Source organism: Leptonychotes weddellii, chromosome 4 (genome assembly GCF_054177405.1).
Source record: "Leptonychotes weddellii isolate Sample4059 chromosome 4, ASM5417740v2, whole genome shotgun sequence".
Lineage (NCBI taxonomy): Eukaryota > Metazoa > Chordata > Mammalia > Carnivora > Phocidae > Leptonychotes > Leptonychotes weddellii.
In genome coordinates this window covers 77,568,479-77,596,090 of record NC_138372.1, presented here as the reverse complement: position 1 = coordinate 77,596,090, position 27,612 = coordinate 77,568,479, and the positions used below count along the sequence as shown (strand labels likewise).

At 36.4% G+C, this 27,612-nt stretch overlaps 2 protein-coding genes across 3 annotated transcripts in view; one reads left to right on the top strand and one right to left on the bottom strand.

The window, feature by feature from the left end:
* SASS6 (SAS-6 centriolar assembly protein) overlaps nucleotides 1-26,442 on the top strand; it is a 55,106-nt gene extending 28,664 nt beyond the window's left edge. The window contains exons 14-17 of one of the 2 annotated variants that reach the window (XM_006732817.3): nucleotides 476-604; nucleotides 21,180-21,277; nucleotides 23,803-23,897; nucleotides 24,001-26,442. In XM_006732817.3, coding sequence (XP_006732880.1) covers nucleotides 476-604; nucleotides 21,180-21,277; nucleotides 23,803-23,897; nucleotides 24,001-24,107 — 429 coding nt within the window. In that variant the 3' untranslated portion in view covers nucleotides 24,108-26,442. The remainder of the gene's footprint in view (nucleotides 1-475; nucleotides 605-21,179; nucleotides 21,278-23,802; nucleotides 23,898-24,000) is intronic. The other variant, XM_081817042.1, reaches the window with a different exon arrangement.
* SLC71A1 (solute carrier family 71 member 1) overlaps nucleotides 25,842-27,612 on the bottom strand; it is a 45,080-nt gene continuing 43,309 nt past the window's right edge. The window contains exon 12 of the mRNA XM_006732818.3: nucleotides 25,842-27,181. Within this exon, the coding sequence (XP_006732881.1) occupies nucleotides 26,975-27,181 (207 nt within the window). The 3' untranslated portion in view covers nucleotides 25,842-26,974. The remainder of the gene's footprint in view (nucleotides 27,182-27,612) is intronic.

Below are 27,612 nucleotides of genomic sequence, written 5' to 3'. Positions count from 1 at the left end.
CTGGAGCTGAAGCAGATGCTTAACGACTCAGCCACCCAGGTGCCCCTAAATAAATAAAATCTTAAAAAAAACAAACAAACACATGTCTTGTTCTCATTCTGGCAGAAAATTATTTTTATATCTGATTGCCTTACTGATCTATGACTCCATCCTTCCCCCAGCCCCCTTTTCAGGAATGGAAGACATACATACGTATAGGGAGCCAAGATGGTTCAAAGAGGTCAGTGTTTAAACTCAGTTCAAAGACAAGTCCAGTGGCTTATTTTGTTAAGCTTGCACAGCCACTCTTTAGAAAGCTTAAAGTTATCCTAGCCTCATGCTATTATAATAAAGCAGAGTTTTGTGGTGTCATGATAAAATTGGCCTCTAAGATAGTGCTTTTAAGTATTATAACAGATGCTAGTGCCTCGTGGATCAGTAAATACTATTTAGAATTAATATCTCATCCTTAACCTTTTTATGTTTTCATTTTTAGGTTGATGGTAGACTGACTTACCCAACTTGTGGGATTGGTTATCCTGTCTCCTCCGCATTTGCATTCCAGAATACCTTTCCTCATCCTATATCTACCAAAAATACCATCCACCCAATTTCAGGACCAAAGGTAGACAAATTAACTAATACTTTTTTGGGGGAAAATGTAGCAACTTATTAACAAACAAATATTTTTTTATTTTAAATCTTAGTCTTTAGTCAATTGCTATTAGGTAATAGATAAATATATTACCAAATATCTAGTTTATGCTTACAGGAAATTCTTTCTGTACTATATGGTATTTCTTGAGTGAGTATAATTTATAAAAAGCTGGACATCAGTCTGCTTAAATTTTATTTATTCCCATTCAACCTCTTATTCCATTTTTATTCATTCTCTATTACAACTCTCAAACCTGACTAGCATTACTGACTTCATACTGCTGATGTATTAGCTCTGGTGACATTTTTGGATTCTATTGCCAGGATTTAAAGATCTGATAAGGCAGACTTATAGCATATTCTAAAATGTAGTTTTGGTGATATTATCTTAAATAGCATAGGCCTAGCATTTCATCCAATGTGATTTATTTGCTAAGGCTTTTTTTTTTACCCCCTTGAGGAGTTCATCATCATTCTTATTACTAATGTCTTAGGGGTATATATTGTTTTCACATGTATTATAATTTTACTTTCACAATAATTTCATCCACCCAGACTGCCACTGATTCTATTTTCAGTCCTAACTTTAGGTGAAAATTGATTTTTTTGGGGTGCCTGGGTGGCTCAGTCAGTTAAGCATCTGCCTTCAGTTCAGGTCATGGTTCCAGGGTCCTGGGATTGAGCCCCGCATTGGGCTCCCTGCTTACTGGGGAGTCTGCTTCTCCCTCTCCCCCGCCCATCCCCTGCTTGTGCTTTCTCTCACTATCTCTCTGTCTCTCAAATAAATAAATAAAATCTTTAAAAAAAAAAAAATTGATTTTTTTTTGTAAATCATAGAGACAAGTAAATGTTTTTGAAAAGAATTTTTTTTTAAGATTATTTTAGAGCGAGAACATGCACACAGGAGGGGAGGGGCAGAGGGAGAGGGAGAGAATCTGACTGCCCCCTGAGCATGGAGCCTGACGTGGGGCTCAATCTGACGACCCTGAGAACATGACCTGAGCTGAAATCAAGAATCAGATGCTTAACTGACTCAGCCATCCAGGCGTCCCTGAAAAGAATATTTTGAACTGAGGACTTTGAAATTGCTATTATAAACCCTTTATCAAATTAGTTTTGGGCTTCCTGAAAAATAAGCTGGCTGTGTTGCTTAGGCCTGTGCTTCTTCTTAACTCTTTAAGACTTTTTAACTATCATCTGAAACTATTGATTATTCTCAGTGAAATGAGTTTTTATGCTTAGACTATCATTATGTAAAGAGTATTTAGGTACATTTAGCAGGCTTTTCTTGAATTGTTTGTTAAAGAGCATTAGATATGTATATTCACAGGAGTACTATTTTTTTTTTTACAGTGTTACCTAACTCTTGTACTGTTAACTTTATTTGTCCATATTTTATTTTAAAATTTAAATTCCAGTATAATTAACATACAGTATTATATTAATTTCAGGTATACAATGTAGTGATTCAACAGTTATATATATTATTCAATATTCATCAAGATAAGTGTACACTTAATACCCTTCACTGATTTCACCCATTCCCTCACCCACCTCCCCTCTGGTAACCATCATTTTGTCTTCTATAGTTTGTTTTTTGGTTTGTCTCTTTTTTTTCCCTTTGTTTTGTTTTGTTTTGTTTCTTAAATTCCACATGTGAGTGAAATCATGTGGTATTTGTTTTTCTTTGACTGACTTATTTCACATACTGTTATACCCTTACCTTCATCCATATTGTTGCAAATGGCAAGATTTCGTTCTTTTTTTTTATGTCTGGGCAGTATTACATTGTATATATATACCACGTCTTCTTGATCCGTTCATCTATCAGTGGACACTTGGGCTGCTTCCAGAATTTGGCTATTATAAATAATGCTGCTATAAATGGGGGTATATATATCTTTTCAAATTAGTGTTTTCTTATTCTTTGGGTAAATACCCAGTAGTGAAATTACTGGATCATATGGTATTCTATTTTTAATTTTTTGAGCAACCTCCATACTGTTTTACACAGTGGTTGCATCAGTTTGCATTCGCACCAACTGTGTGTGAGGGGTCCTTTTTCTCCACATCCTTGCCAACACTTCTTTCTTGAATACTATGTTCCTTAATATCAATATCAATATACTCAAATGTGATTGCATCTTGGGATCAATTTTTTTCTTGAGAATTTTGATTGAATTGCTTTTTCATTTTATTTTTAAGTTTTTATTTTAATTCCAGTTAGTTAATGTGCAGTATTATTAGTTTTAGGTATAAAATATAATAATTTAGCAGTTCTGTACATCACCTGGTGCTCATCACAAGTGCACTCCTTAATCCCCATCAACTATAGGATTTTTTTTTTTTTAAAGATTTTATTATTTGACATAGAGAGAGACAGAGTGAGCACAAGCAGGGGGAGTGGCAGGCAGAGGCAGAGGGAGAAGCAGGCTCCCCACAGAGAAGGGGGAGCCTGATGTGGGACTCAATCCCAGGACTCCGGGATCATGACCTGAGCTGAAGGCGGTCGCTTAACCAACTGAGTTACCCAGGCGCCCAATCCCCATCAACTATTTAACCCATCTCCCCACCTCTTTCCCTTCTGGTAACCATCAGATTGTTCTCTATAATTAAAAGTCTGTTTCTTACTTTGACACACACACACTCATTGTTTTCTTTGCTTGTTCTGTTTCTTAAATTCCACACATGAGTGAAATCATATGGTATTTGTCTTTCTCTGCCTGACATATATTTCACTTAGCATTATATTTTCTAGCTCCATCCATGTCGTCGCAAATGGCAAGATTTCATTCTTTTTATGGCTGAATACTATTCCATTGTGATATATACCACATCTTTTTCCATTCGTCAACTCATGGATACTTGGACTGTTTCCCTATCTTGACTATTATAAATAATGCTGCTATAAACATAGGGATGCATGTATTCCTTTGAATTAGTGTTTTTGTATTCGTTGGGTAAATATCCAGTAGTACAATTGCTGGATCATAAGGTAGTTTTTTTTTTTTTTAAGATTTTATTTATTTATTTGATAGAGAGATAGAGAGCACAAGTAGGCAGAGAGAGAGGGAGAAGCAGACTCTCCACTGAGCAGGGAGCCTGACGCGGGGCTCGATCCCAGGACCCTGGGATCATGACCTGAGCCGAAGGCAGCCGCTTAACTGACTGAGCCACCCAGGCGCCCCCATAAGGTAGTTTTTTTTAACTTTTTGAGGAACCTCCACACTGTTTTTCAAATTGTTTTTTTTAATTCAAACAGCTTCCCAGGAATATATATAATGTCCAAAGTGAGCACAAGAAATACTACACATACTTTCCAGATAGTTGCCTCGTTTATAGGTCTAAATATGACTTAAAAGATTACCTTTATAGTTCTTCAAGAATTGGAGGAATCGTTATAGCAAGGATATTCCTAAACATAGCAAGACTTTCAGGGTTTCCTATATCACTGATCTCCATATCCTTTTGATTATGTATCCCCAAAAATAAAAAAAAACAAAACAAAAGAAAACATAAAACAAAACACGTTGAGCTTGAATCTCTTATGAATATTTATTTGTGAATTGTATGCATATACTATTCACTACTGTATTATGTACAGTATAGTTTAGCGGTTAAGAAGGTGGAAACTGATGTTGGAGTTTAAATGCTGCCTTTATCAAGGTGAATTGGGCCAGCCGCTGAAATACAAACCAAAAAGAAATCCAAAATCCAAAAATATTTGAAGTGTATACAGGGATGTATATATGTGTGTACCTCTGTATGTATGTTTGTATACATAAGAGTTTGTGTATTTAAGCAAAAATAGTACATGCCTAGTGTTCTGTGCCTTATTTCATTCAACAGTACCATTTCCATGTATCAGAATGTTTTTGTTATTTAATGATTTCTTTGTATATGGATGCGCTATAATTACTGCTGTGTTAATGGATGATCAGGTTGTTTTCCATCTAGGTATTCATACAGTGCTTTGGCAATTATATAATGGATTCATAACTCAGTAAGACAAAGAACCTAATTTAAAAATGGGAAAAAGAGGGGTGCCTGGGTGGTTCAGTCAGTTAAGCATCTGCTTTTGGCTCAGGTCATGATCTCAGGGTCCTGGGATTGAGCCCTGCATAGGGCTCCCTGCTGGGCGGGGAGTCTGCTTCTCCCTCTCCCTCTGCCACTCACCCTGCTTGTGCTTCCCCTCTCTCTCTCTCTATCTTTCTCTCTCTCTCTGTGTCAAATAAATAAGTAAATAAAGTTGTTTTTTTTTTAAATCCATGTAAATGTAATAGGAAAGATGAGAAAGTAGTGTTTTTGCTTCTAAGGTCTAGAAGAATGGAAGTATCCACTCATTTAGCATTGTGGAGCCAAAGTTATCTTTGACAAGTTGGCATTGTGGAAGAGGTGATAAAACCAACTCTTGGTAAAATGAAGTACGAATAGACATGTATACACAAAAATAAATTCCAGGGGCACCTGCCTGGCTCAGTCAGTAGAGTGTGCAGCTCTTGATCTCGGGGTAGTGAGTTTGAGCCCTATATTGGGCGTACAGATTACATTAAAAAAAAAAAAATCCCAGGTAGGTTAAAGATTGACCTTTAAAAAGCAAAACTTTATGACCTTTCAATTATTTCAAATAAGATACAAAAAAATACAAATGAACTGTTAAAAAATGGATAATTTGGGGTACATTTAAATGAAAAAATGCCTGTATATCAAACCAAGTCAGACGATAAGCCAGAGATTGAGAGAAGATATTTATATCACATATAACCACCAGTAATGAATATCCAGAATGTTAACTTACACAATTCTATAAGAAAAAGCTAAGCAGCTCAACAGAAAAGTGAACAAGAGATATATAAATAGGTAATTTATAGAAGAAAAACCTGAGTAGCCAATAAATATATTAAAAGATTTTAGGGGTGCCTGAGTGGCTCAGTGGGTTAAGTATCTGCCTTCAGCTCAGGTCATGATCTCCGGGTCTTGGGATCAGGCCCCATGTAGGGCTTCCTGCTCAGCAGGGAGCCTGCTTCTTCCTCTCCTGCTCCCCCTGCTTGTGCACACTCTCTCTCTTTCAAATAAATAAATAAAATCTATACAAAAATGAATTTAAAAATAAAAAATATGGGAATAAGATTCAGATATTTCATCAAAATAAATACACTGATGTCAAATAAGCACATGAAAAGATGCTCAACTGCCTCAAGTATTTTCTTTTTTAATGTGAATGTAATTGTTTTATTAGTTACTTTCTTGGAATATTTATTGATGCTGTATAGAAATGTAACTGATTTTTGTATGTTGATCTTTTATCCTGAAAACTTGCTAAACTCATTGAACTCATTATTAATGGCTCTTTGTGCATTGATATGATTATGTATTGTTTTTCTTTCATCAGTTAGGTATGTTAACTTTGAAATATTATATCAGCTTTGCATTCTTAGGATAAAGTTCACTGAATTAAATGTTAAATCCAGTTGGTTGATTTTAGGTCCTCTGTGTCCTGTTCACTTTCTACTTGTACTATCAATTACTGAGAGGAATGTTGGTATCCAACTATTATAACTGTTTCTATCATTTTTTCCTGTTACTTCTATCAGTTTTAGCTTCACACCTTCAGAAGCTCTTTTTTTTTTTTTTTTTTTTAAGATTTTATTTATTTGACAGAGAGACACAGCAAGAGAGGGAACACAGGCAGGGGGAATGGGAGAGGGAGAAGCAGGCTTCCCGATGAACAGTGAGCCCGATGCAGGGCTTGATCCCAGGACCCTGGGATCATGACCTGAGCTGAAGGCAGATGCTTAACCACTGAGCCATCCAGGCGCCCCTAGAAGCTCTTTGATTGGGTACATATCTCTCTTGAATTATGTCCTCCTGGTTACTTAACCCTTTCATCATTACGTAATTTCCTTCTTAATTTTTGGTAATTTTCCATGCTCTGGGGTCTATTTTGTTTCATATGAATGTAGCTTCTCAGCCTTTTAAGTGGTGTTCCCCTGGAATATCTTTTTCCACCCTTTTACTTTAAACCTATGTGTATCATACTTAAAATGGTTTCATCTAAAGAGTGTATCTTGTTTGTTGCCTTTGTTTTTCATTCTTTTGTTGTGCCTTTCTTGACTTCTTTTGATTATTTGAATATTTTTTAGTATTTCATTTTTTGTTTATTATATTTGTATATATATTTAGTGGTTGCTCCAGGCATCATATTACACATACTTTTCAGTGTGTATAGAATTAATATTTTGCCACTTCAAGTAGAAGTAATACCATATAGTCCCGTTACCCTTTATGTTTTGGTATTCCATGTGTATTACATCTGTAGACATCAGAAACTTCATCAGACAATGCTGTAATTTTTGCTTTCAACCATTATACATATTTAAAACACTTGAACAGAGAGGTATAGTCCATTATATATTTATCCACTATTTACCATTTCTGTTGCTCTTCATTGCTCATGTCCATACTTCCCTCTGATATAATTTCCTGAATAATAGAACATACTTTAACATTTGTTTTAGAGGAAATCTTTGGGAAATGAAGTCTCTTTTTCTTCATCTGGGAACACCTTTCTTTTACCTTCATCTCTGAATGATATTTTCTCTGGATATACAATTCTGTATTTATTTCATTTTCCTTATTTCATCTATTTTATTTTACTTAAGCACTTTAAAGATTTTTTCTACTGGGGCACCTGGGTGACTCAGTTGGTTAGGCAACTGCCTTCGGCTCAGCTTGTGATCTCAGGGTCCTGGGATCGAGCTCCACGTCGGGCTCCTTGCTCAGTGGGGAGTCTGCTTCTCCCTCTCCTTCTGCCTGCTCCTCTAACTGCTTGTGCTCTCTCTCTGTCAAATGAATAAATAAAATCTTTAATAAAAAAAAAAAAGATTTTTTTCTACTTCCTTCAGACCTCCATGATTTCTGATGAGAAATCTGCAGTAAATTCAAATTGTTTTTCAAGTATATATAATGCATCCTTTTTTCTCTGGTTGCTTTTATGATTGTTTTTCTTTAGTTTTCAGCATTTATCAGTGGTGTGTCTGGTCATAGATTTCTTTGACTATCCTTTTAGGGATTTGCTAAGCTTCTTGAATCTATGAATTGATATCTTCTGCCAAATTTTGGAAGTGTTCAACCATTATATATTTCTTGAAATATTTTTCTGCACTATACACTTCCTTCTCTCTTTCAGGGATTCAGATGACATGAATGTTAGATCTTTGTCTACTTTACCATAGGTCCACAGGCTCTGTCTTTTCTTCCTTTCTTAAATTTTTTTTTTCTGTTTTTCAGATTTGATTATTTCTATTGATCTTCAAGTTTACTCTTTTTCTATAATGTCCATCCTGTTACAAAGCCCATCCAGTGAATTTTTTCCATTCTTAAATTTTCTTTTTTTTTTTTTTTAAAGATTTTATTTATTTGTCAGAGAGAGACACATGTACAGCAGGGGCAGTGGCAGGCAGAGGGAGAAGCAGGCTCCCCGTTGAGCAAGGAGCCTGATGCCGTACTGGATCCCAGGACCCTGGGATCATGACCTGAGCCAAAGGCAGATGCTTAACCAACTGAGCCACCCACCCAAACAACCCTCCAGTCTTAAATTTTCATTTGTTTCTTTTTTATGTTATCATTTTTTTATGAAGACTTGGTTTTTTTTACATTTATTTCAATTGTGTTCACCTCTACTTCTTAGAGCCTGACTATAATAGATGTTTTAAGTATTTTTTTTTAAAAGATTTTATTTGAGAGCGCATGCACTTGTGCTCACACGCAAGCAGGGGGAGGGACAAAGGGGGGGCAGGGGAAGGACAAGTGGACTCCTGGCTGAGTGTGGAACCTGACTGGGGGTTTGATACCACAACCCCGAGATCATGACCTGAGATGAAACTAAGAGTCAGATGCTTAACTGATTGAGTCACCCAAGCACCCCAATATTTTTCTGATAATTTCAGTATTTTTGTCATCTTGGAATTGACTACATCTTTTGGCTTGTCTTTTACATTGTGAATTGCTTAGATTTTCCTGGTTTTTTTTTTTTTTTTTTTAAGATTTTATTTATTTATTTGACAGAGAGAGACACAGCAAGAGAGGGAACACAAGCAGGGGGAGTGGGGGAGGGAGAAGCAAGCTCCCCGCCAAGCAGGGAGCCTGATACGGGGCTCGATCCCAGGACCCTGGGATCATGACCTGAGCCGAAGGCAGACACTTATTGACTGAGCCAACCAGGCGCCCCCTGTTTTTTTATTATTTTGGATTGTGTGTGGATCAAATAACACTATGAGGCTTTAGATCTTAAATCCTAAGGAGAATGTGATTTTTTTTTTTTTTTAAGCAGTTTTCTTAGGGTCAAGTTGCAGGTTCTGAATTGCCTTGTGTAGGCCTCAGTTTTTATGGCAGTTTAGTCTATAAAGACTTTGCCATGTTATTTGGATCTGTGTGTGCATCATCTGGTGGGTGTTCTGTGATCTGGACAGTGGTTTACCCCATAGGTCGCTTCTCTTTGGTATGTTAATTAGGGTTATATCTTGCACGTCCAGACTGGAAGTGAACCCAGGAATTCATGCACATCTTTATGGGATCTCTTTCTTGAGATCCTTTCTATGATTTGTCCTGAATTTCCAGGATCCTTCCTGGTTTCTGGCTAGAAAGCATTGAACTGAGTTTTCCTACTGTGTCATGCAGTTTATGTCCTTGTTCTGCATTTGGTACCAAGTATTGGGAGGACAGAAAAAAAAATAATGAGGATTTGCCCTATGGTTTTGAGCTTATACTGCCCCTAGTCAGAGGGTGTGATTCCTTTTCTTTAGAGTTTTAGGTGCCTGTCTGACCACTTTTAGTGTCACCATCATCCCTTTGGATTCTACTTTCACAGAATTGCCTGAGGATTAGGGCAGAAGAGAATCATTAAAGGGCTGGGGGTGGGGGGGTTCTTTTTTTGACCTTTAAGGAGCTTCTTTCTTTATTTTTCAGAGTAGAAAGAATCTACCTTGATAATAATATTTTACTATGGCTTCCTCAGTATTTACCTGACATACCATTTTCTATACTTTTACATACTGCATCTTTATATTTAAAGTGGATTTCTTTAGTTATAATTGACTTACATTTGTATCCATTCTGACATTGCCTTTGACAATTTAAAATTTAATGTATATACTGCTAAGGTTTATCATCTTGATGTTTGTTTTCTACCTATACCGTCCGTTGTCTCTTTTCTACTCTTTTCTTGTCTTTCCAATTAATTGCTCATTTCATTTTGCATTCCATTTTATCTCTACATTGGGCTTTGTTTAATTTTCTTTTTTTTTTTTTTTTAAAGATTTTATTTATTTATTTGAGAGAGAGAGAGCATGAGAGGGGGGAGGGTCAGAGTGAGAAGCAGACTCCCTGCCGAGCAGGGAGCCCGATGCGGGACTTGATCCTGGGACTCCAGGATCATGACCTGAGCCGAAGGCAGTCGCTTAACCAACTGAGCCACCCAGGCGCCTGCTTTGTTTAATTTTCTTTTTGTTTGCTGTAGAGTTTGTAATATATGTCCTTATCTTTTCATTCTATCTTTGTATAATATGCTACTTCCTATGTAATATATGAACCTTGCAATTATAATTGTTTTTTCATGTCCCTCTGTTAACTATTAAGATTTTCTACATTTGTTAACACACTTTTTTATTTTGCTTTAAACAATCAAGTGTCTTTTGGGATGCCTGGGTGGCTCAGTTGGTTAAGCATCTGCCTTCAGCTCAGGTCATGATCCCAGTGTCATAGGATCGAGTCCCACATCGGGCTCCCTACTCAGCAGGGAACCTACTTCTCCCTCTGCCTGCCACTCCCCCTGCTTGTGCTCTCTTTCTGACAAATAAATAAAAATCTTTAAAAAAATAAACAAGTGTGTTTTAAAGAAATCAAACAATAAGAAAAAGGTTCTTTTGGTTTACTCATATATTTACCATTTTACATGCTCTATTTCTTTGTGTAGATCTGAAGTTTCATCTGATAACATTTTCCTTTCTTCTGGGTAACTAAGATTTCTTACAGTGCAGATATTTAAGATGGCTTCTGTGGGCAATTAATACTTCCTGCTTTTGTCTTATAACACTTTTATTTTTACTTCATTTTCTCTGCATATAGAATTCTAGGTTTACATGGTTTTTTTAATTGAAATATAGTTGACACACAATGTTACATGAGTTTCAGGTATACAGCCTAGAGATTGACAACACTATATTATGCTATCCTGACCACAAGTATAGCTGTCATATGTCACTAGATGACACTGTTACAAGAGCATTGACTGTATTCCCTATGCTGTGCCTTTCATCTCTATAACTTATTCATTCCATAAATGGAAGTCTACATATCATACTTCCCTTCACCCATTTTGCCTACTCACCCACTCCTCTCCCCTCTGGTAACCACCAGTTATTTTATTTTTTTAAAGATTTTATTTGAGATAGATAGAGAGAGCGCGCGCGAGCGTGCACAAGCACTAGCCGGGGGAGAGGGAGAAGCAGGTTCTCCACTGAGCAGGAAGCCCAACTAGGGGCTCCATCCCAGGACCAGGGGATTATGACCTGAGCCGAAGTTAGACGCTTAACCAACTGAGCCACCCTGGTGCCCCTCTGTAGAAAATTTAGTATTATTTGTTGTAGTTCTTCTTTTTTTAAAATTTTTTATTGTTACGTTAATCACCATACATTACATCGTTAGTTTTAGATGTAGTGTTCCATGATTCATTGTTTGTGCATAACACCCAGTGCTCCGTGCAGTATGTGCCCTCTTTAATACACATCACCAGGCTAACCCATCCTCCCACCCCCCTTCCCTCTAGAACCCTCAGTTTGTTTTTCAGAGTCCATAGTCTCTCATGGTTCGTCTCCCCCTCCAATTTCCCCCCCTTCATTCTTCCCCTCCTGCTATCTTCTTCTTTTATTTGTTGTAGTTCTGTGAAGAATGCTGTTGGTATTTTGATAGGGATTGCATTGAATCTGTAGATTACTTTGGATAGTATGGACATTTTTACAAAATTAATTCTTCTAGTCCATGAACATGATATATCTTTCCATTTGTGTTTCATCAGTGTTTTATAGTTTTCAGAGTGTATGTCTTTCACTTTGTCGGTTAAGTTTATTCTTAGGTATTTTATTCTTTCTAGTGCAATTATAAATGGGTTTGTTTTTTGTTTTTTAAGATGCTTAATTTTCATCCATGGGTTTTATTCAGTGTATCTAAAATTTTTTATTTTATTTATTTGAGAGAGGGAGAGCGCGCACGCGCATGTGTGCACATGAGTCGGGGGGAAGGGCAAAGGGAGAAGGAGAAGCAGACTCCCTACTGAGTGTGGAGCCCGATGTGGGGTTTTTGATTCCAGGACACTGAGCTCATGACCTGAGCCAGAGTCAGATGCTTAACTGACAGAGCCACCCAGGTGCCCCTAAAATTTTATTGATGAGCTTTAGAACTTTCCAGTTACATTTTAAGTGAGATTATTGAGGTATCATTTACACACAGTAAAATTCAACTTTTGTGGTGTATTCCACTTAAAAAAAATTCTGTGGTAAAATACATATAACATACAGTTCACTGTCTTAACCTTTTTAAGGATTTATTTATTTATTTGAGATAGAGTAAGCATGAGCAGGGGGACAGAGAGAGAGGGAGAAGCAGGCTCCCTGCTGAGCAGGGAACTCAACACGGGGTTCGGTCCGAGGACCACAGGATCATGACCTGAGCTGAAGTCAGATGCTTAACCGACTAAGCCACCCAGGCGCCCTTTAACCTTTTTAAAATTTAGAATTAAAAATTGTGTATACAGTGGCAGTGATGTTAAATACATTCATAATGTTGTGCATCCATCACCACCAACCATCTCCAGAACTCTTTTCATCTTGTAAAACTGAAACTCCATACCCATTAACCATTCATTTCCCAGTTTCCCCCCATGCCTCCCAGCTCCTGGTAACCACAGTTCTACTTTCTGTCTCTATGATTTTGACTGTTCTAAATACCTCATATAAAGTGGAATCATCACATAGAATTTGTCTTTTTGTGACTGGCTTACTTCACTTAGCATGTGTCGTTGGGGTTCATCCCGATTGTATCATATGTCAGGATTCGTTCCAGGTGCTGAATAATCTTCCATTGTATGTATATAACACATATTGCTTATCTGTTTATCTTTTTTTTTTTTTTAAGATTTTATTTATTTATTTGACAGAGAGAGACACAGCAAGAGAGGGAACACAAGCAGGGGGAGTGAAAGAGGGAGAAGCAGGCTTCCCAGCGAGCAGGGAGCCCAATGCGGGACTCTATCCTAGGACCCTGGAATCATGACCTGAGCTGAAGGCAGCCGCTTAACGACTGAGCCACCCAGGCACCCCTCTGTTTATCTGTTGATGGACAATTGAGTTGCTTCCATGTTTAGCTATTGAGAATAATGCTTCTATGAACATGGGTGTACAAATATGTCTTCAAGCCCTGTTTTCATTTCTTTTGGGTATATACCCAGAAGTAGAATTGCTGGTAGCAATTTTATTTTAAATTTTTTGAGAAACTGCCATAATGTTTTCCCTAGTGGTTGTACCATTTTACATTCCCACTATTAATGTACAAGAGTTCTAGTTTTTCCACATCCTTGCCAACACTTGTCTTATTTATTTTTTTAAATAGTAGCCATCCTGGGGTGCCTGGGTGGCTCAGTCGGTTAAGCATCTGCCTTTGGCTCAGGTCATGATCCCAGGGGCCTAGGATTGAGCCCCGCGTTGGGCTCCCTGCTCAGCGGAGAGCCTGCTTATCCCTCTGCCCGCCCCCCCACCACTTGTTCTCTCTCACTCTCTCAAATAAATAAATAAATCTTTTTTTAAAAAAAAATAAATAATAAGCCATCCTAATGGGTATGAGGAGATATCTCATTGTAGTTTTGATTTACATTGCCCTAATGATCAGTGATGTTGAGCATCTTTTTATATGCTCTTGGCTATCTGTATATTTTCTTTGGAGAGGTGCTTATTCAGATTATTTGCCCACCTTTTTTTTTTTAAGTTTTAATTTTAATTCCAGTTAGTTAACATAGTGTTGTATTAGTTTCAGGTGTACAGTATAGTAAGTCAACAAATTCATCATCACCTAGTGCTCATCACAAGTGCACTCCTTAATCCCCATCAGCTATTTAGCCCACCCACCACCCTTTCGGTAACCATCAGTTTGTTCTCTATAATTAAGAGTGTTTCTTATTTGTCTTTCTCTCTCTCATATTTTTTTCCCCTTTGCTTGTTTTAGTTTGTTTCTTAAATTCCACATATGAATGAAATCATATGGTATTTGTCTTTCTCTGACCTATTTTGCTTAGCATTATAGCTCTACCATGTCATTGCAAATGACAAGATTTCATTCTTTATTGCTCAATAATACTCCATTTTGTGTGTGTGTGTATGTGTATGTATGTGTATATATGGATACATTTATCCATTCCTCAGTTGATGGACACCCAGGCCGCTTCCATAACTTAGCTATGCTGCTGTAAACATAGGGGTGCATGGAATTGTTTTCTTAATTTCCCTTTCTGCTACTTCATTATTAGTGTTATAGTATTACAGAAACACAACCAATTACTGTGTATTAATTTTGTATCCTGCAATTTTACTGAGTTCACTTATTCTAATAGTTTTTTTGTAGAGCCTTTAGCGTTTTCTATGTATGGTATCTGTAAATAGTGACTGTTTAACTTATTCCTTACCAATTTGTATGCCTTTTGTCTTATTGCTGTGGCTAGGACTTCCAGTACTATGTTGACTAAAAGTAGCTAGAGTGGACATCCTTGTGCTGTTCCTGATCTTAGGGAAAAAAATTTCAGTTTCTCACCATTCAGTATGATGTTGGCTGAGGGTTTGTCATATATGGCTTTTACTATGTTGAGGTATGGTTTCTCTAAATGCACTTTGTTGAGAATTTTTATCATGAATGAATGTTGAATTTGTTAAATGCTTTTTCTTTACCTATTGAGATCATGTGTTTTTTTTTTATTTTGTTAATGTGGTGTTTCACATATTGATTGATTTGCAGATACTGAACCATTCTTGCATCCCCAGAATAAATCCCGCTTGATTGTGGTGAATGATGCTTTTTTTCCTCCCCCAAGATTGATTGATTGATTGGTTGATTGATTTTAGAGATAGAGTGCAAGCAGTGGGGAGGGGCACAGAGAGAGGGAGAGAATCCCCAAGCAGACTCCCTCAATGAGCTCAGAGCCTGATGTGGGGCGTGAATGATGCTTTTATTATACTGTTGTATGTCGTTTGCTACTTTTGCTGAGGATTTTTACATCTGTGTTCTTCAGGGATATGGTCTGTAGTTTTCCTTTTTTGAAGTGTCTTTGATTTTGATATGAGGGTAATGCTGGTCTTGGAGAATGTATCCTGAAGCCTTCCTTCCTGTTCTATTTTTTGGAATAGATTGAAGTGAAAATAGATATTAATTATTCTTTAAATATTAGGTAGAATTCACCTGTGAATCCATCTGGTTCTGGACTTCGATTTGTTGGGAATTTTTTTTTTGGAAGATTTTATTTATTTATTTTAGAGAGTGCAAGTGGGGAAAGGGGCAGAGAGAGAGGGAGAGAGAATCTGAAGCAGACTCCATGCTGAGTGCAGAGCCTGACGTGGGGCTCAATCACACAACCCTGAGCCGAAATCAAGAGTTAGGTGCTTAACCGACTGAGTCACTCAGGTGTCCCAGGAATTTTTTGATTACTGATTTAATTTATTGACTGGAAGTTGGTCTGAACTGTTCAGATTTTCTGTTTCTTAATTCAGTTTTGGAAGATTGTATGTTTTTAGGAATTTGTCCATTTCTTCTTGGTTGCCCAATTTTAGCATATAATTTTTCATTTTAGTTTCTTGCAATCCTTTGTGTTTCTTTTTTTCTTCATGAGTCTAGCTAAAAGTTTGTCAGTTTTATTGATATTTTCAAAGAACCACCTGATTTCATTGATCTCTTCAAGTGTTTTTTTAGTCTCTGTTTCATTTATTTCTGCTCTAATCTTTATTTTTCCCCTCTCACTGCTTTGGGCTTTCTTTTCTAGTTCCTTTAGATGTAAAATTAGATAGTTTGAGATTTTTCTTGTTTTTTGAGGGAGGCCTTTATCACTATAAATTTTCCTTTGAGAATTGCTTTAGTTGCATCCTACAGACTTTGGACCAATGTGTTTTCATTTTCTTTTGTCTTCTTGTCACTTTTGATTTCCTCCTTGATTTCTTCATTGACCAGTGGGTATTTAGTAGCATGTTGTTTAGGCTCCATGTGTTTATGCTTTTTCCGTTTTTTTTTCTTGTAAATTTCTTGTTTCATAACAGTTGTGGTTGGAAGTGATGGTTGATATGATTTCAGTCTTACATTTATTGAGATTGTTTTGTGACCTAATAACGTGATTTGTCCTGGAGAATGTTTCATGTGATTTTAAAGCAATGTGTATTCTGTTGTTTTGGGATGGAATGTTCTATATATATCTGTTAAGTCTATCTGGTCTAATATGTTATGCAAAGACACTGTTTCCTTTTTAATTTTTTGCCTGAATGAAGTATCCATTAATGTAAGTGGGGTGTTAAAAAGTCCCCTACTATCATTGTATTACTGTCATTTTCTCCCTTTACATCTGTTAATATTTGCTTATTAAGTGCTCCAATGGTGAGTACATAGATATTTACAATTGTTGTATCCCCTTGTTGGATTGATCCCTTTATTATTATGTAATGCCCTTCTTTGTTTCTTGTTACACTTTAATGTCTGTGTTGTCTGATATAAGTATTACTACCTAGGCTTTATTTCGCTTCCATTTGCATGGAATATCTTTTTCATCACTTCACTTTTAGTCTTCATGTGTCTTTAGGTCTGAAGTGAGTCTCTTGCAGGAAGCATATAGATGGGGCTTGTTTTGTTATCCATTCTGTCACCCTGTGTATTGACTGGACCATTTAGATCATTTATATTTAAAGTAATTATTGATAGGTATGTACTTAATGCCACTTTATTGTTTTCTGTTTGTTTTTGTAGTTTTTCTCTGTTCCTTTCTTCTGTTGCTCTCTTGTGATTGATGACTTTCTTAATATTAGGCTTGGATTTCTTTCTTTTTTGTGTATCTAGTATAAGTTTTTGGTTGATGGTTACCGTGAAGTTCATATATAACATCTTAAGTATTTAACAGTCTGTATTAACTTGATGGTCACTTAATTTCCAAGACATTGTAAAAGAACTTTATTTTTACTCTCCCCCTCTTCACCGTTTTTGTGTTTTCATGGTTTATAGCTTTTTATTTCACGAGTCCCCTTAACTAAAGTTTAAAGATTTTATTTATCTTAGAGAACATGCATGTGAGCAGTGGAGGAGCAGAGGGAGAGGGAGGGGGAAAGAATCTCCAGTGGACTCTGTGCTGAGTGTGGAGCCCACCATGGGGCTCAGTCTCTCGACCCTGAGATCATGACCTGAGCTGAAACCAGGAGTCAGATGCTTAACTGACTGCCACCCAGGAATGCCACACCCCCTTAACTATTTTTTTTATAAATAATTGAATTTACTACTTTTGTCTTCTAACCTTCATACAAGCTTCATAAATAATTGTTCTATTACCTTTAGTGTATGTTTGCTTTTATTTGTGAAAGGTTTTCCTTTCCTAATTTTCTTTTTTTTAAGATTTATTTATTTATTTGACAGAGAGAGACACAGCGAGAGAGGGAACACAAGTAGGGGGAGTGGGAGAGGGAGAAGCAGGCTCCCCGCCAAGCAGGGAGCCCGATGCAGGGCTCGATCCCAGGACCCCGGGATCACGACCTGAGCCAGGGCAGACGCTTAATGACTGAGCCACCCAGGAACGCCTCCTAATTTTCTTCTAATTATGGCCTTTTCTTTTCCACTTAAAGGAGTCTCTTTAGAAAGTGACTTTTTCTCTGGGTGCTTTTAAGATTTTCTTTTTTTTCGTTGATTTTTTTTTTCCAGCAACTTATTTATGATATGCCTTGGTATGGTACATGTATATCATCGATTAGGGCTTTTTATTGAGGACTTGTTATCAGGGGTTAATGGTTGACAGCTTGGAAAATTTTAGTCATTATTTCACTCTCTTTTTTTTCTGTTATTTCCTTTCAGTACTCTAGTTACACACAGTTGATCACATATTTTTCCATTGAGACTGTTCATTTATTTTATTTTTTTATGCTTCATTTTATATTCTAATGTTCTGTCTTAAAGTTTACCAGTCTTTATTTCTGTAGTGTTTAATATGCTGTTATTTCTGTCCAGTGAGAAATCTGTATTTTAGATAATGAATATGTCATCTCTGCAATTTCAGTTTTGCTTTTTTTTATACCTTTCATTTTTCCCATACTTTTGATTTCCATTAAATACTTGTTCATAATTATCATTGTTCTAACATCTCTGTCCTTGTTCTATTATCATTTCTGTCATTTCTGGATCTGTTTTATTGATTGTTTTTTTCTTGGTGTTTTCACATTTTCTTCCTTATTGTCATCTCTAGTAATTTTTTTTTTTTTTTTTTTTAAGATTTTATTTATTTGCGAGAGAGAGAATAAGAGACAGAGAGCATGAGAGGGAGGAGGGTCAGAGGGAGAAGCAGACTCCCTGCTGAGCAGGGAGCCCAATGCAGGACTCGATCCCGGGACTCCAGGATCATGACCTGAGCCGAAGGCAGTTGCTTAACCAACTGAGCCACCCAGGCGCCCCTCTAGTAATTTTTGATAGAATGTGGAACATTTTCAGTGGTTACATTGTTGACTGTATGGATTTTGTTATCTTCCTTTTTTAAAGAGTGGCTGCTATTTAAGTTAGTTTGGGGTTCCTTTCATCCCTTTGGAGCATTCTGGGTTTTTTTGTTTTTTTCTTTAGCTTGACTTCAGTGCATCTAGGGTAGCTTTTACTCAAGGGACAGTTCATCCCTTCTATAAAGCTATGATCGTTCCTGGCTCTTCACTGAATGCCCTAAATGATTACCAAGGACTTTCAACTTTGACTCCATGATTATGAGCCTTGGGAATTGTTTAAGTTAAAACTCCCATTTCTTTTTTTAGTCTTGTGGAGATTTTTCCCTATGCATGTGTCTAGTGCTGAGGAAAAACTTAAAGGGACCCATGTGCAGATTTGCAGAGATTTTTCTCTTCATATGTTCTTTTTTTAATTTTTTCATTTATTTGAGAGAGAGTGAGGAAGTGAACATAAGCAGGAGAAGGGGCAGAGGGAGAGGAGAGAGAATCCCAAGCAGACTCCACACTGAGCGTGGAGCCTGATATGGGGCTTGATCTCACAACTCTATCATATCCTAAGCCAGAATCAAGAGTCAGACGCTTAACTGACTGAGCTACCTAGGCACCCCTTCTTTCTCATCAGAATTCTGCCCTGCAACTTCCACTCACCCCAGCCTCCCAAAATTCTGATCTTATCTCTTCCATTTAGCAATTATGTTTTCCCTCTGTCACTGAATTTAGGTAAAGTGCCTCTACTTGGAAACCTGGGTCATTTGTAGGGATCACACTTCTCTCAAAGATCACAGTTGTGTACTACCTGTTGTTCAGTATTTGAGACCATTCTTTTTATTTTGTCCAGTTTTCTAGTACATGATTTTTGTCTGTATCTTATGAATTGATATCGGTACTTTCTTAATATTTCTTACTCTTTCATATTTATTTTTCTATAAGGAATATTAGAATTAGCTTGTTTTACTTTTAAAAATGTGTTTAAGGTTATGTGAAATGCATAGATTAATGTAGGGAGAACTAATATCTTTGGAATATTGAACCTCGATAGTCAAGTACAGTAGCATATACCTTTGTAATTTGTAATTTTAACCAAGAGTATCTATTGCTATTTTATTGTGAATTTTTACTAAAAATATTTATTGTTTTCTCATGCCTTTTCCCTTTGTATGCAAGTAGTCATAGTTTTTTTTTTAATCTATTAGTGTGGTGACTTATATGTATACCTTTTTCTAATATACAACCCATTTATAAATTTCTGGTATGAAACCTCAGTTGTATATTTTAGTTTGGATTTTTGTATAGATTCTTGGATTACTTTTGATTGTTTTAAAGATTTATTTTTTATTTATTCGATATAGGGAGGGAGGGATAGCGAGCGAGGGAGAAGGGGCAGAGGGAGCCAGAGAGGGAGAGAAGCAGACTCCCTGCAGAGTGCAAAGCCTGAGCCTGAGATCATGACCTGAGCCAAAACCAAGAATCGGCCGCTTAACCGACTGAGCCACCCAGGCACCACTACTTTTGACTGTTCTAAAATTCAAATTCCTAGCTTTCATTTAGAATCTTTAAATATAATAGACTTTGAAAAATTTATGAAAAGGAAAGAATTCTCAGAGTGCATGAGGTATATGCATCATTGTGGTTAAGTAGGGAGACAACTTTTAGAACTATGACACTTATTTAAATATACAGTTGACCCTTGAATTGTGCTGGGGTTTGGGGGCATTGACCTCCGCATTGTTGAAAAACTGCATGTAACTTCTGACTTTCCCCAAATTGAACTACTGTATTTTTAATATATATATTTATTTTTCACCTCACCCCCCCACCCCAAAAATGTATTTTATATTGTGACTGAAAAGTAAGAAGTTGCCAAATGACAACAAGCAAAGGGAAGGTAGAGGAAAGATACAGGATAGGCTGGAACAGCAGGACTTTCACCTGCTTTTGGCCGTCCTCATCCCACTACGTGGGCATGAGGGTTAAGTTCACTGAAGCCTTGAACAGCTCTGGAGAGGGATTCTTGCTGAAGTGGCAGGGCCAGTTACTGGTCCTACTTGGCCAGGGATCACAGAATGATACCACATCACCAAAGGGTCTGGGGGAACCCCACAATGACAGGAAGAAGCCCGCAATGCAGAGCAGGCAGCAGGGAGGGGTGCTGTCTGCCATACTGAATGTCCTCCAAGCAGACGAGCTAATACCCCAGGGATCTAGCGGCTCACAGCTTGCCAGCATGTCCTGTAAGCAGAAGCTGCCTTAGAACCAGGTAGGGAGTCAGTGGGTCATGCCAACCTAGAGAGATGGTAAAGGTGCTCTGCCTTCCCCTAGATGTTGCATAGAAGGACGTTTTCTACATTTCTGGGTAGTGGATAAGGGGTGTTACTCCAGGATCCAGTTTTGCTAACTTTAGGTGGGGGTGAGGAGACGTATGGTACCTCATTCTACTGTACTGTATTTGTTGACCAAAATCTGTGTTTAAGTAGACCCCCGCAACTCAGACCCAGGTTGTGCAGCTGTATGTTTGTTTTTGTTTCAAAATAATTGTTAAGAGAATTATTTTATGCTGTTCATCTTGATTCTATCACAGGAATGTTTTTGACAAAGAGAAATAGGATTTTTTGTTGTTGGTTAAATCTTGTCAAGAAAATGTGCTTGTGTTATAAAATTCATGTTGAACCTGTTCTTCTATGGTCTAGATTTAGCAGAAAAGAATTTTAATCACCTGTCTCCATATGCAGCTGTCTCAATCCTCACTAATTCAGTTACATGCGGTGTTTTCCGTGTTTACAGGTTCAGTTTAACCTGCAGTTTACAAAACCAAATACATCACTAGGAGATGTTCAGTCAGGAACAACTATTAGTATGCCTTGCTCAATTGATAAGGAAAAGTAAGTACTTGTTGGCATAAAATTTAATGTTTGCAATTTTGAAAGTCATCTTAAATAATTTTTATCCGTTCTTGAAAGCTTTGATGCCCACTTATTTATCTGTGACATTTGAAGTTGCTGATCAGTGGGATTGAAGTGGAGTTCCTTTTATCTATAAGAAAGATTTCCCATATTTTTTTAAACTGTAGTAGACAGTTAAACATACAGTAAAATTTTATTTTTTAGGAGAGACTTTCCTACATAACTGAACTACCTTTCATCTGCTTTTGGGCAACTAGATAGAAATCTTTTTGACTCCCTTTAGTGTGGTTTTTGTTTTTGTTTTGTCTGTGTCTGCCTCTGGAAGCACTCCATTTTTCTGAATTAATGCTTCCAGTGTAAAGTACTCTGAGAAGCCAGCTATTTTATTTATTTTATTTATATTTAAAAGATTTATTTATTTTAGAGAGAGAGCGAGCATGAGCAAGGGGAGGGACAGAAGGAGGGGGAGAGAAGCTGACTTCCTGCTGAGCATGGAGTCCGACGGCTCCATCTCAGGACCCTGACATCATGACCTGAGCCAAAACCGAGAGTCGGACCCTTAACCAACTGAGCCACCCAGGCGCCCCAGAAGTCAGCTATTTTAAACAGCTAGAATTCGGGCGCCTGGGTGGCTTAGTTGGTTGGGTGACTGCCTTCAGCTCAGGTCATGATTCTGGAGTCCCAGGATCGAGTCCCGCATCGGGCTCCCTGCTCAGCAGGGAGTCTGCTTCTCCCTCTGACCCTCCCCCCTCTCATGCTCTATCTCATTCTCTCTCTCTCAAATAAATGAAAAAAAAAAAAAATCTTTAAAAAAAAAATCTTTAAATGCTAGAATTCTTTGCTAAGAATAACGAGGCTTGTGAGATTGTCCCATACCCATCGAAATAAGCTTTAATTTTATGACTTGTTTTGCCTACTCAGAAATTCCTTCCTACTTTTTAGCTCTTACACAGGTTTTACATAGTGGGGTTTGTTCTGTCAGTGAGTTGTGACTAAATTAAACAGCTCATGAAAACTTGTCTCTCTGTAGTCTCTCTGGTAGTCTATACATGTTTGTACTATTTTTTTCTTATTATTATGCTTCTTACTTAAAATTTAATCACTTTAAGACCTGTCTGCTGGCACTCATTACCATTAGCTAGCATCATTCCAATGTATTGCAGAATAAATTACTAACACTTCCAAGAGGCTTCTTATCCCAGTTCTCTGGCTCTTATTCATTGGCTTCTCTAAAGTTGGCATCAACATGAATATTACAATAGTTTGTGAGCCTTTTTAAAAAAGCAGAACTCTTTGAAGTCTTGAAATGTATATATTTGTCATATTTAATCTCACACTTGTTCAAGAGGCAGTGCATCTGGAATTCATGTTAATAGTAGAACACCATGTTTATATATTTAACTCTGTCATACACACCAAGAGCAATTTTACTTGCAGAAAATACCGTATTTGTGGTACAAAACCAAACATAACCATGTGTCCATAAAATTAGGACTGTTCAGCTATTTTGAGTGCTTTCTGTTTGTGATTGGTTTTTTACTTTATTTGTTGTCAGGTAGGAAAAGTATGGCAATGGGTATCAAAAGTTAAAAAAAAAGCTAAAACTGAAGGAAATATCTATTCACCCACTTAATTCTTTTCTGAAAATTGGAAAAAGACCATTTAATTTCAAGAATGTACATTGTTTTACCAGTGCCTTTAAATTCTTGTTACATGGAACTACTGAGAAACTTGACACTGGACAGATATAGGAAAAACGAATATGGTGGTAGAAAGGGGAAAAATACATCTACATAAATGCCCCCCATGTTTTTCCAAAATTTTATATTTGTGTTCATCTGACTAGAATTCATTATTAATTTTAATAGTGCTAAATATTAATGAACTTTGAAGTACTATAAAATTTTGAAGAGCTTTTGGCAAAGGAAAAATCTTACCCATTTTATTTTTATTTATTATTATTATTTTTTTAAAGTAGGCTCCACGCCTAGCGTGAAACCCAACACAGGGCTTGAACTCACAACCCTGAGATCAAGACCTGAGCTGAGATCGATTCGGAGGCTTAACCAACTGAGCCACCCACGCGCCCCTTACTCATTTTATTTTATTTTTATTTTTTTCCCTTACTCGTTTTACATATAAAATGAGATAGAAATGATTAAGTAATGATACTCTTGAAGCACGGACATTTGTTTTCATTCGTGTATCACTTACGCACTATTGTTTTATAGTTTCATAGTACTGGAGTTTTCATTTCCCCTATATTTTTTATCTTAGCTCTTCGACTTACTGGTGTTATTTATTATAGTCTACTGTTTACTGGGAAGGGTACTTTGGCTTATGGATAAATTACTTAAGAAACCACTGAAGAATATGATTTGTTTTGAACAAAGCTATCAACAGATTATATATGTCTGTAGATTAGATAAACCTTCAAAATTAACTTTTAAAGTGAAAATAAGGCTTTGTTAAGATAAGTAAATAATTACTATTTTCATTTCAAGTGGTGCAAATTTAGGGCTGGAATCCAAATACCTGAAGAAAAGGGAAGATAGCATTCCTTTACGCGGGCTCAGCCAAAACCTGTTCAATAATCCAGGTGAGAGGACAGTTCTGAAATGGATTTTACACTGTTGTTTAATTGACTATATTTTACAAAGACGTAAGTGAATACAAATAATTTTTTTTGTCCTCATTTGCAGACCATCAAAAAGATGGCACTTTAGGAGCATTACAGACATCTTCCAAACCCGCAGTGCTCCCTTCTGCATCTTCAGCGTATTTCCCTGGGCAGTTAACAAACAGTTAGTGCTAGTGTTACCTTTTACATTTTATTGAAATTTTAGAAATTCCCATGGTTTAAAAATATATGAACAGCATAGATCAAATCCTCAGCCAGCAAGTTTCAAAGTTTACTTGAGCTTACTGTATTAGATTGTTTGGATCCTTTTTAAGTACTGCTGTCATTTCATGACAAGCTAGAGGAGCTGGTTTGTACTTGGGGGATTCTGAGTAAAGATTCTCAGGAAATGACACCTTTTAGTTTGTGTACATGGTGTTTTATAGAATAACAGTATGAATTTTATTAAATGAATCCTTTGAAAAGTAGTTCTAAGGAAAGAGTTGATGCTTTTACGGGACATTCTTGTCATTGAGTATCTGGGTAAATGAAAACCTGCTCAGACATAATATGAAACCAAAGAATGTTAATAATTCATTTTATCATTTTCATTGGTAAAAGTTTTAAATTTGACACCTGAAAATTGAGGGAAAATTATTATCTCCAAAGATATCTATATTATAATTACCATAAAGGGAAAAGTCTTAGAATTACCTTCAATGAATGAAATTAATCCTTCATAGCAAGTAGATATTTTCCTTGCAACATCTTTAAATTAGCTATTGAACAAGTCTAAGTAATTTTGATAAATTATAAAAATAATTTAGACAATGTATTTATATAACCGGATTGGGTGCTTTTAATCATTTGAGCTGCGAAGTTTATAGGATTTTAATGCTTCCTGGAAAACTACATTTACCCAGTTTTTCTTTGTTTGGAGTTTTATTAGTTTGTTATACAATTAAATTAGTGGAATGTTTTAAAAATTAGTACTATACAAAATACTTTTAAGAGCATCATGAATATTCATTGTTTTTTTATAATATCAGAGTGGGTTCACCCAGTACAGAGTAGCATTCTCTTATGAAACGTATAAATCAGTTTTTGTTTGCAAGGATTGCTAATGTTCATGTAATATTTATAAACTATTTTCAAGGACCTTACTACACAGATAAGGAAAGAGAATTCAGTATATTAATATCAGTATTATTGGGTTCATGATAAGACAATCTAGTATTTGCTCATATTTTTCTGAAGCCACAATATTGAGTCTTGTGATACTTTGAAACTGTGCTGGTAGTTGCAAACAGTCTTAACTAGGGGATTTATTCAAAAAAATTTAGTGACCATTATTGGGTAGTTACTTTTATATGTGACTTGTCATTTCAATATACTATTATGAGTATTAGTAAGAATACTTGGTTACAGCAACTTGAAATCATTTACTAATAATAATCTGGAAAGTAGCCTCTTGGTGATACTAGAATCTTTCCTGTAAATATAATGTAACATATATATAAAACATTGTGACAGGGTTTGGATGGGACTTAGGACATACAGGTAGTTCTTTTTTATTTGAAATTGTTTTGCAGTGTACAGCTGTACATGTGTTAATAATCACAAGGTTGCACTTAATTTCTGTGAACTGTGAGCTTTGTTAATAAAGTATGGTATATGACGTGTATGTAAAAACAAACAGCACTGATCTGCAACTGTTTACTATGCTTAGAATTTAAGTACTTCGTTTAATTTACGGACTAAGTTTTCATTTCTTTTGTCTTCCTACAGGAGTATGTTGTAGTGAGGGAGAAAAAAAAGGGGGTTGAAGGGAAAATGACGTAAAGCTTTGATTTGTTACTGTAATAATGATTATGGTAACAAAGCCAACACAGACCTTACAGGGAATCACAGATCAAGACTTTCTTTTAAAAAAAAAAATCATTAAAATATTTAATTTTATTAACAGAATATTTACATTTCTTTTAAGACCTTATTTAACCATAGTGAATGTTCCAAGTTTAAAAAGCATTGAGCAATAACCACACAAGATGAAAACAGTGTAAACTATACAATACTTTATGTACAATTTTTACAAAGTAACACTTTTTTAAATAATATAACTGGACACAAAAATATACACTTTAGAGAAATTCACATCAGTAATTGTATAAAGCTCTCTTCTAGGGTCCTGAAAATTTAGGACAAACATTAGCTCTGTAAATAAAGTGTTACTGTGACAGTCCTGAAAGGCCACTATATATATTTATCTACATATAGATATCACATTGACATTTTCAAGGCTACCAGCTTTACTATATAATTTTTAGATTATGTATTCAAGTGTTGAGGTTCTTATGATTATGCAAACATTAAAAGAATAGTGGTGTAAGTAGCTGGGGAACAAATCTGAGCCAGTGTTTAGATTTAGACTCTACCCCAATTTAAATTCTAAATGGCTGATATTTTCTCATTTCAAAAACAGTGGTGAATGTTTAAAATAAAATAACTACAAACAAGCTTGAAACATGATTCAGATTTAGTACAATTTTCTTAAGTTTTTTTTTTTTTTAATGCAAACAATTCATTTACCATTTCTTTACTTTAGTGCATCTGCATTAAGGCTTTGAATTATTTGACCCAAGATTTTACAGTGTTAAAAACGAACAGGTCCATAACCGTACTACCTACTCTGTCTCGCTGTGAGTCAGCATAAATAGAGTTAAAGCTCAACACCTGAAGGAAATGGTAGCAGAGACGTTGCTAGTATCTAAGAAGGTACGTATATAGTTTTTAATTAAAGGATGTATAATAAAACAAAAAGCTTAGTGGCAAGAAACTGGTGCTAATAAACAAAAGGTTTCTTTTCAAAAGAAATTGTAACATCTTTGGAAAACTGTCCGGTTCTGGTTCTTTCTTTAGTTCCCACGGAGTTCATGCAGATACACTTCTTAAGACAATCTTAAAGTACATTGTAGATGGAAATGGAATGTACATCCAGAACTACAGGTGAAAACTAAGACCTGGGTGTGAGAGAAAAGTCTTCCTGATTTCAGTCATCACACATTTGTGTCCTGGAGCAAAGGTTCTTTGGCCTCTCCTGGCGCTTGTGTACTGTGAGGATGGCTGTGACTGCCGCAGTGCTTTCTCCAGCTGCTGGACCGTAAGCTCAAATTGGTATGTTCTGGAATAAACAAGGCAACAAGCAGAGCCAGCAGTACCGAACAGGCTCCAAATAGGAAGGGGGGGCCAGGGATGATCGAATTCTGAGAAAGAAAAAGATAATTAGGGTTTTTGCGCCGACATCTCGGCTCTAAAGACACTGCTTATCTTTTAGTAATCCCAGACTGCTATGAATTATAAATCAAGGTTTTTCTCTCTTTCTTCATCAGAGCTACAGTTAGAAAATGCATTTGCTTTTCAGGAGAAAAGGGACACGATCGTACTCTCACTTTAAAATTCTGAGGATAATAACTGATCCAAGAAACCGAGCCAAAAGATTTTTTAAAAAACAGCCTATGCAGAAATAGATGGTCACTTGCAGCACAGAATCTGAACACATCCTATGAGCCGTCGCCTCAGTAGTTCAGCAGGAAGCTCTCAAAAGTAAAATTAAGTAGCATATGCCATTAACTACGGGAGCGGAATCATCATGACCGTTTTCTCTGTTTAAAAAGCTAAATACATTCTCTAGTAA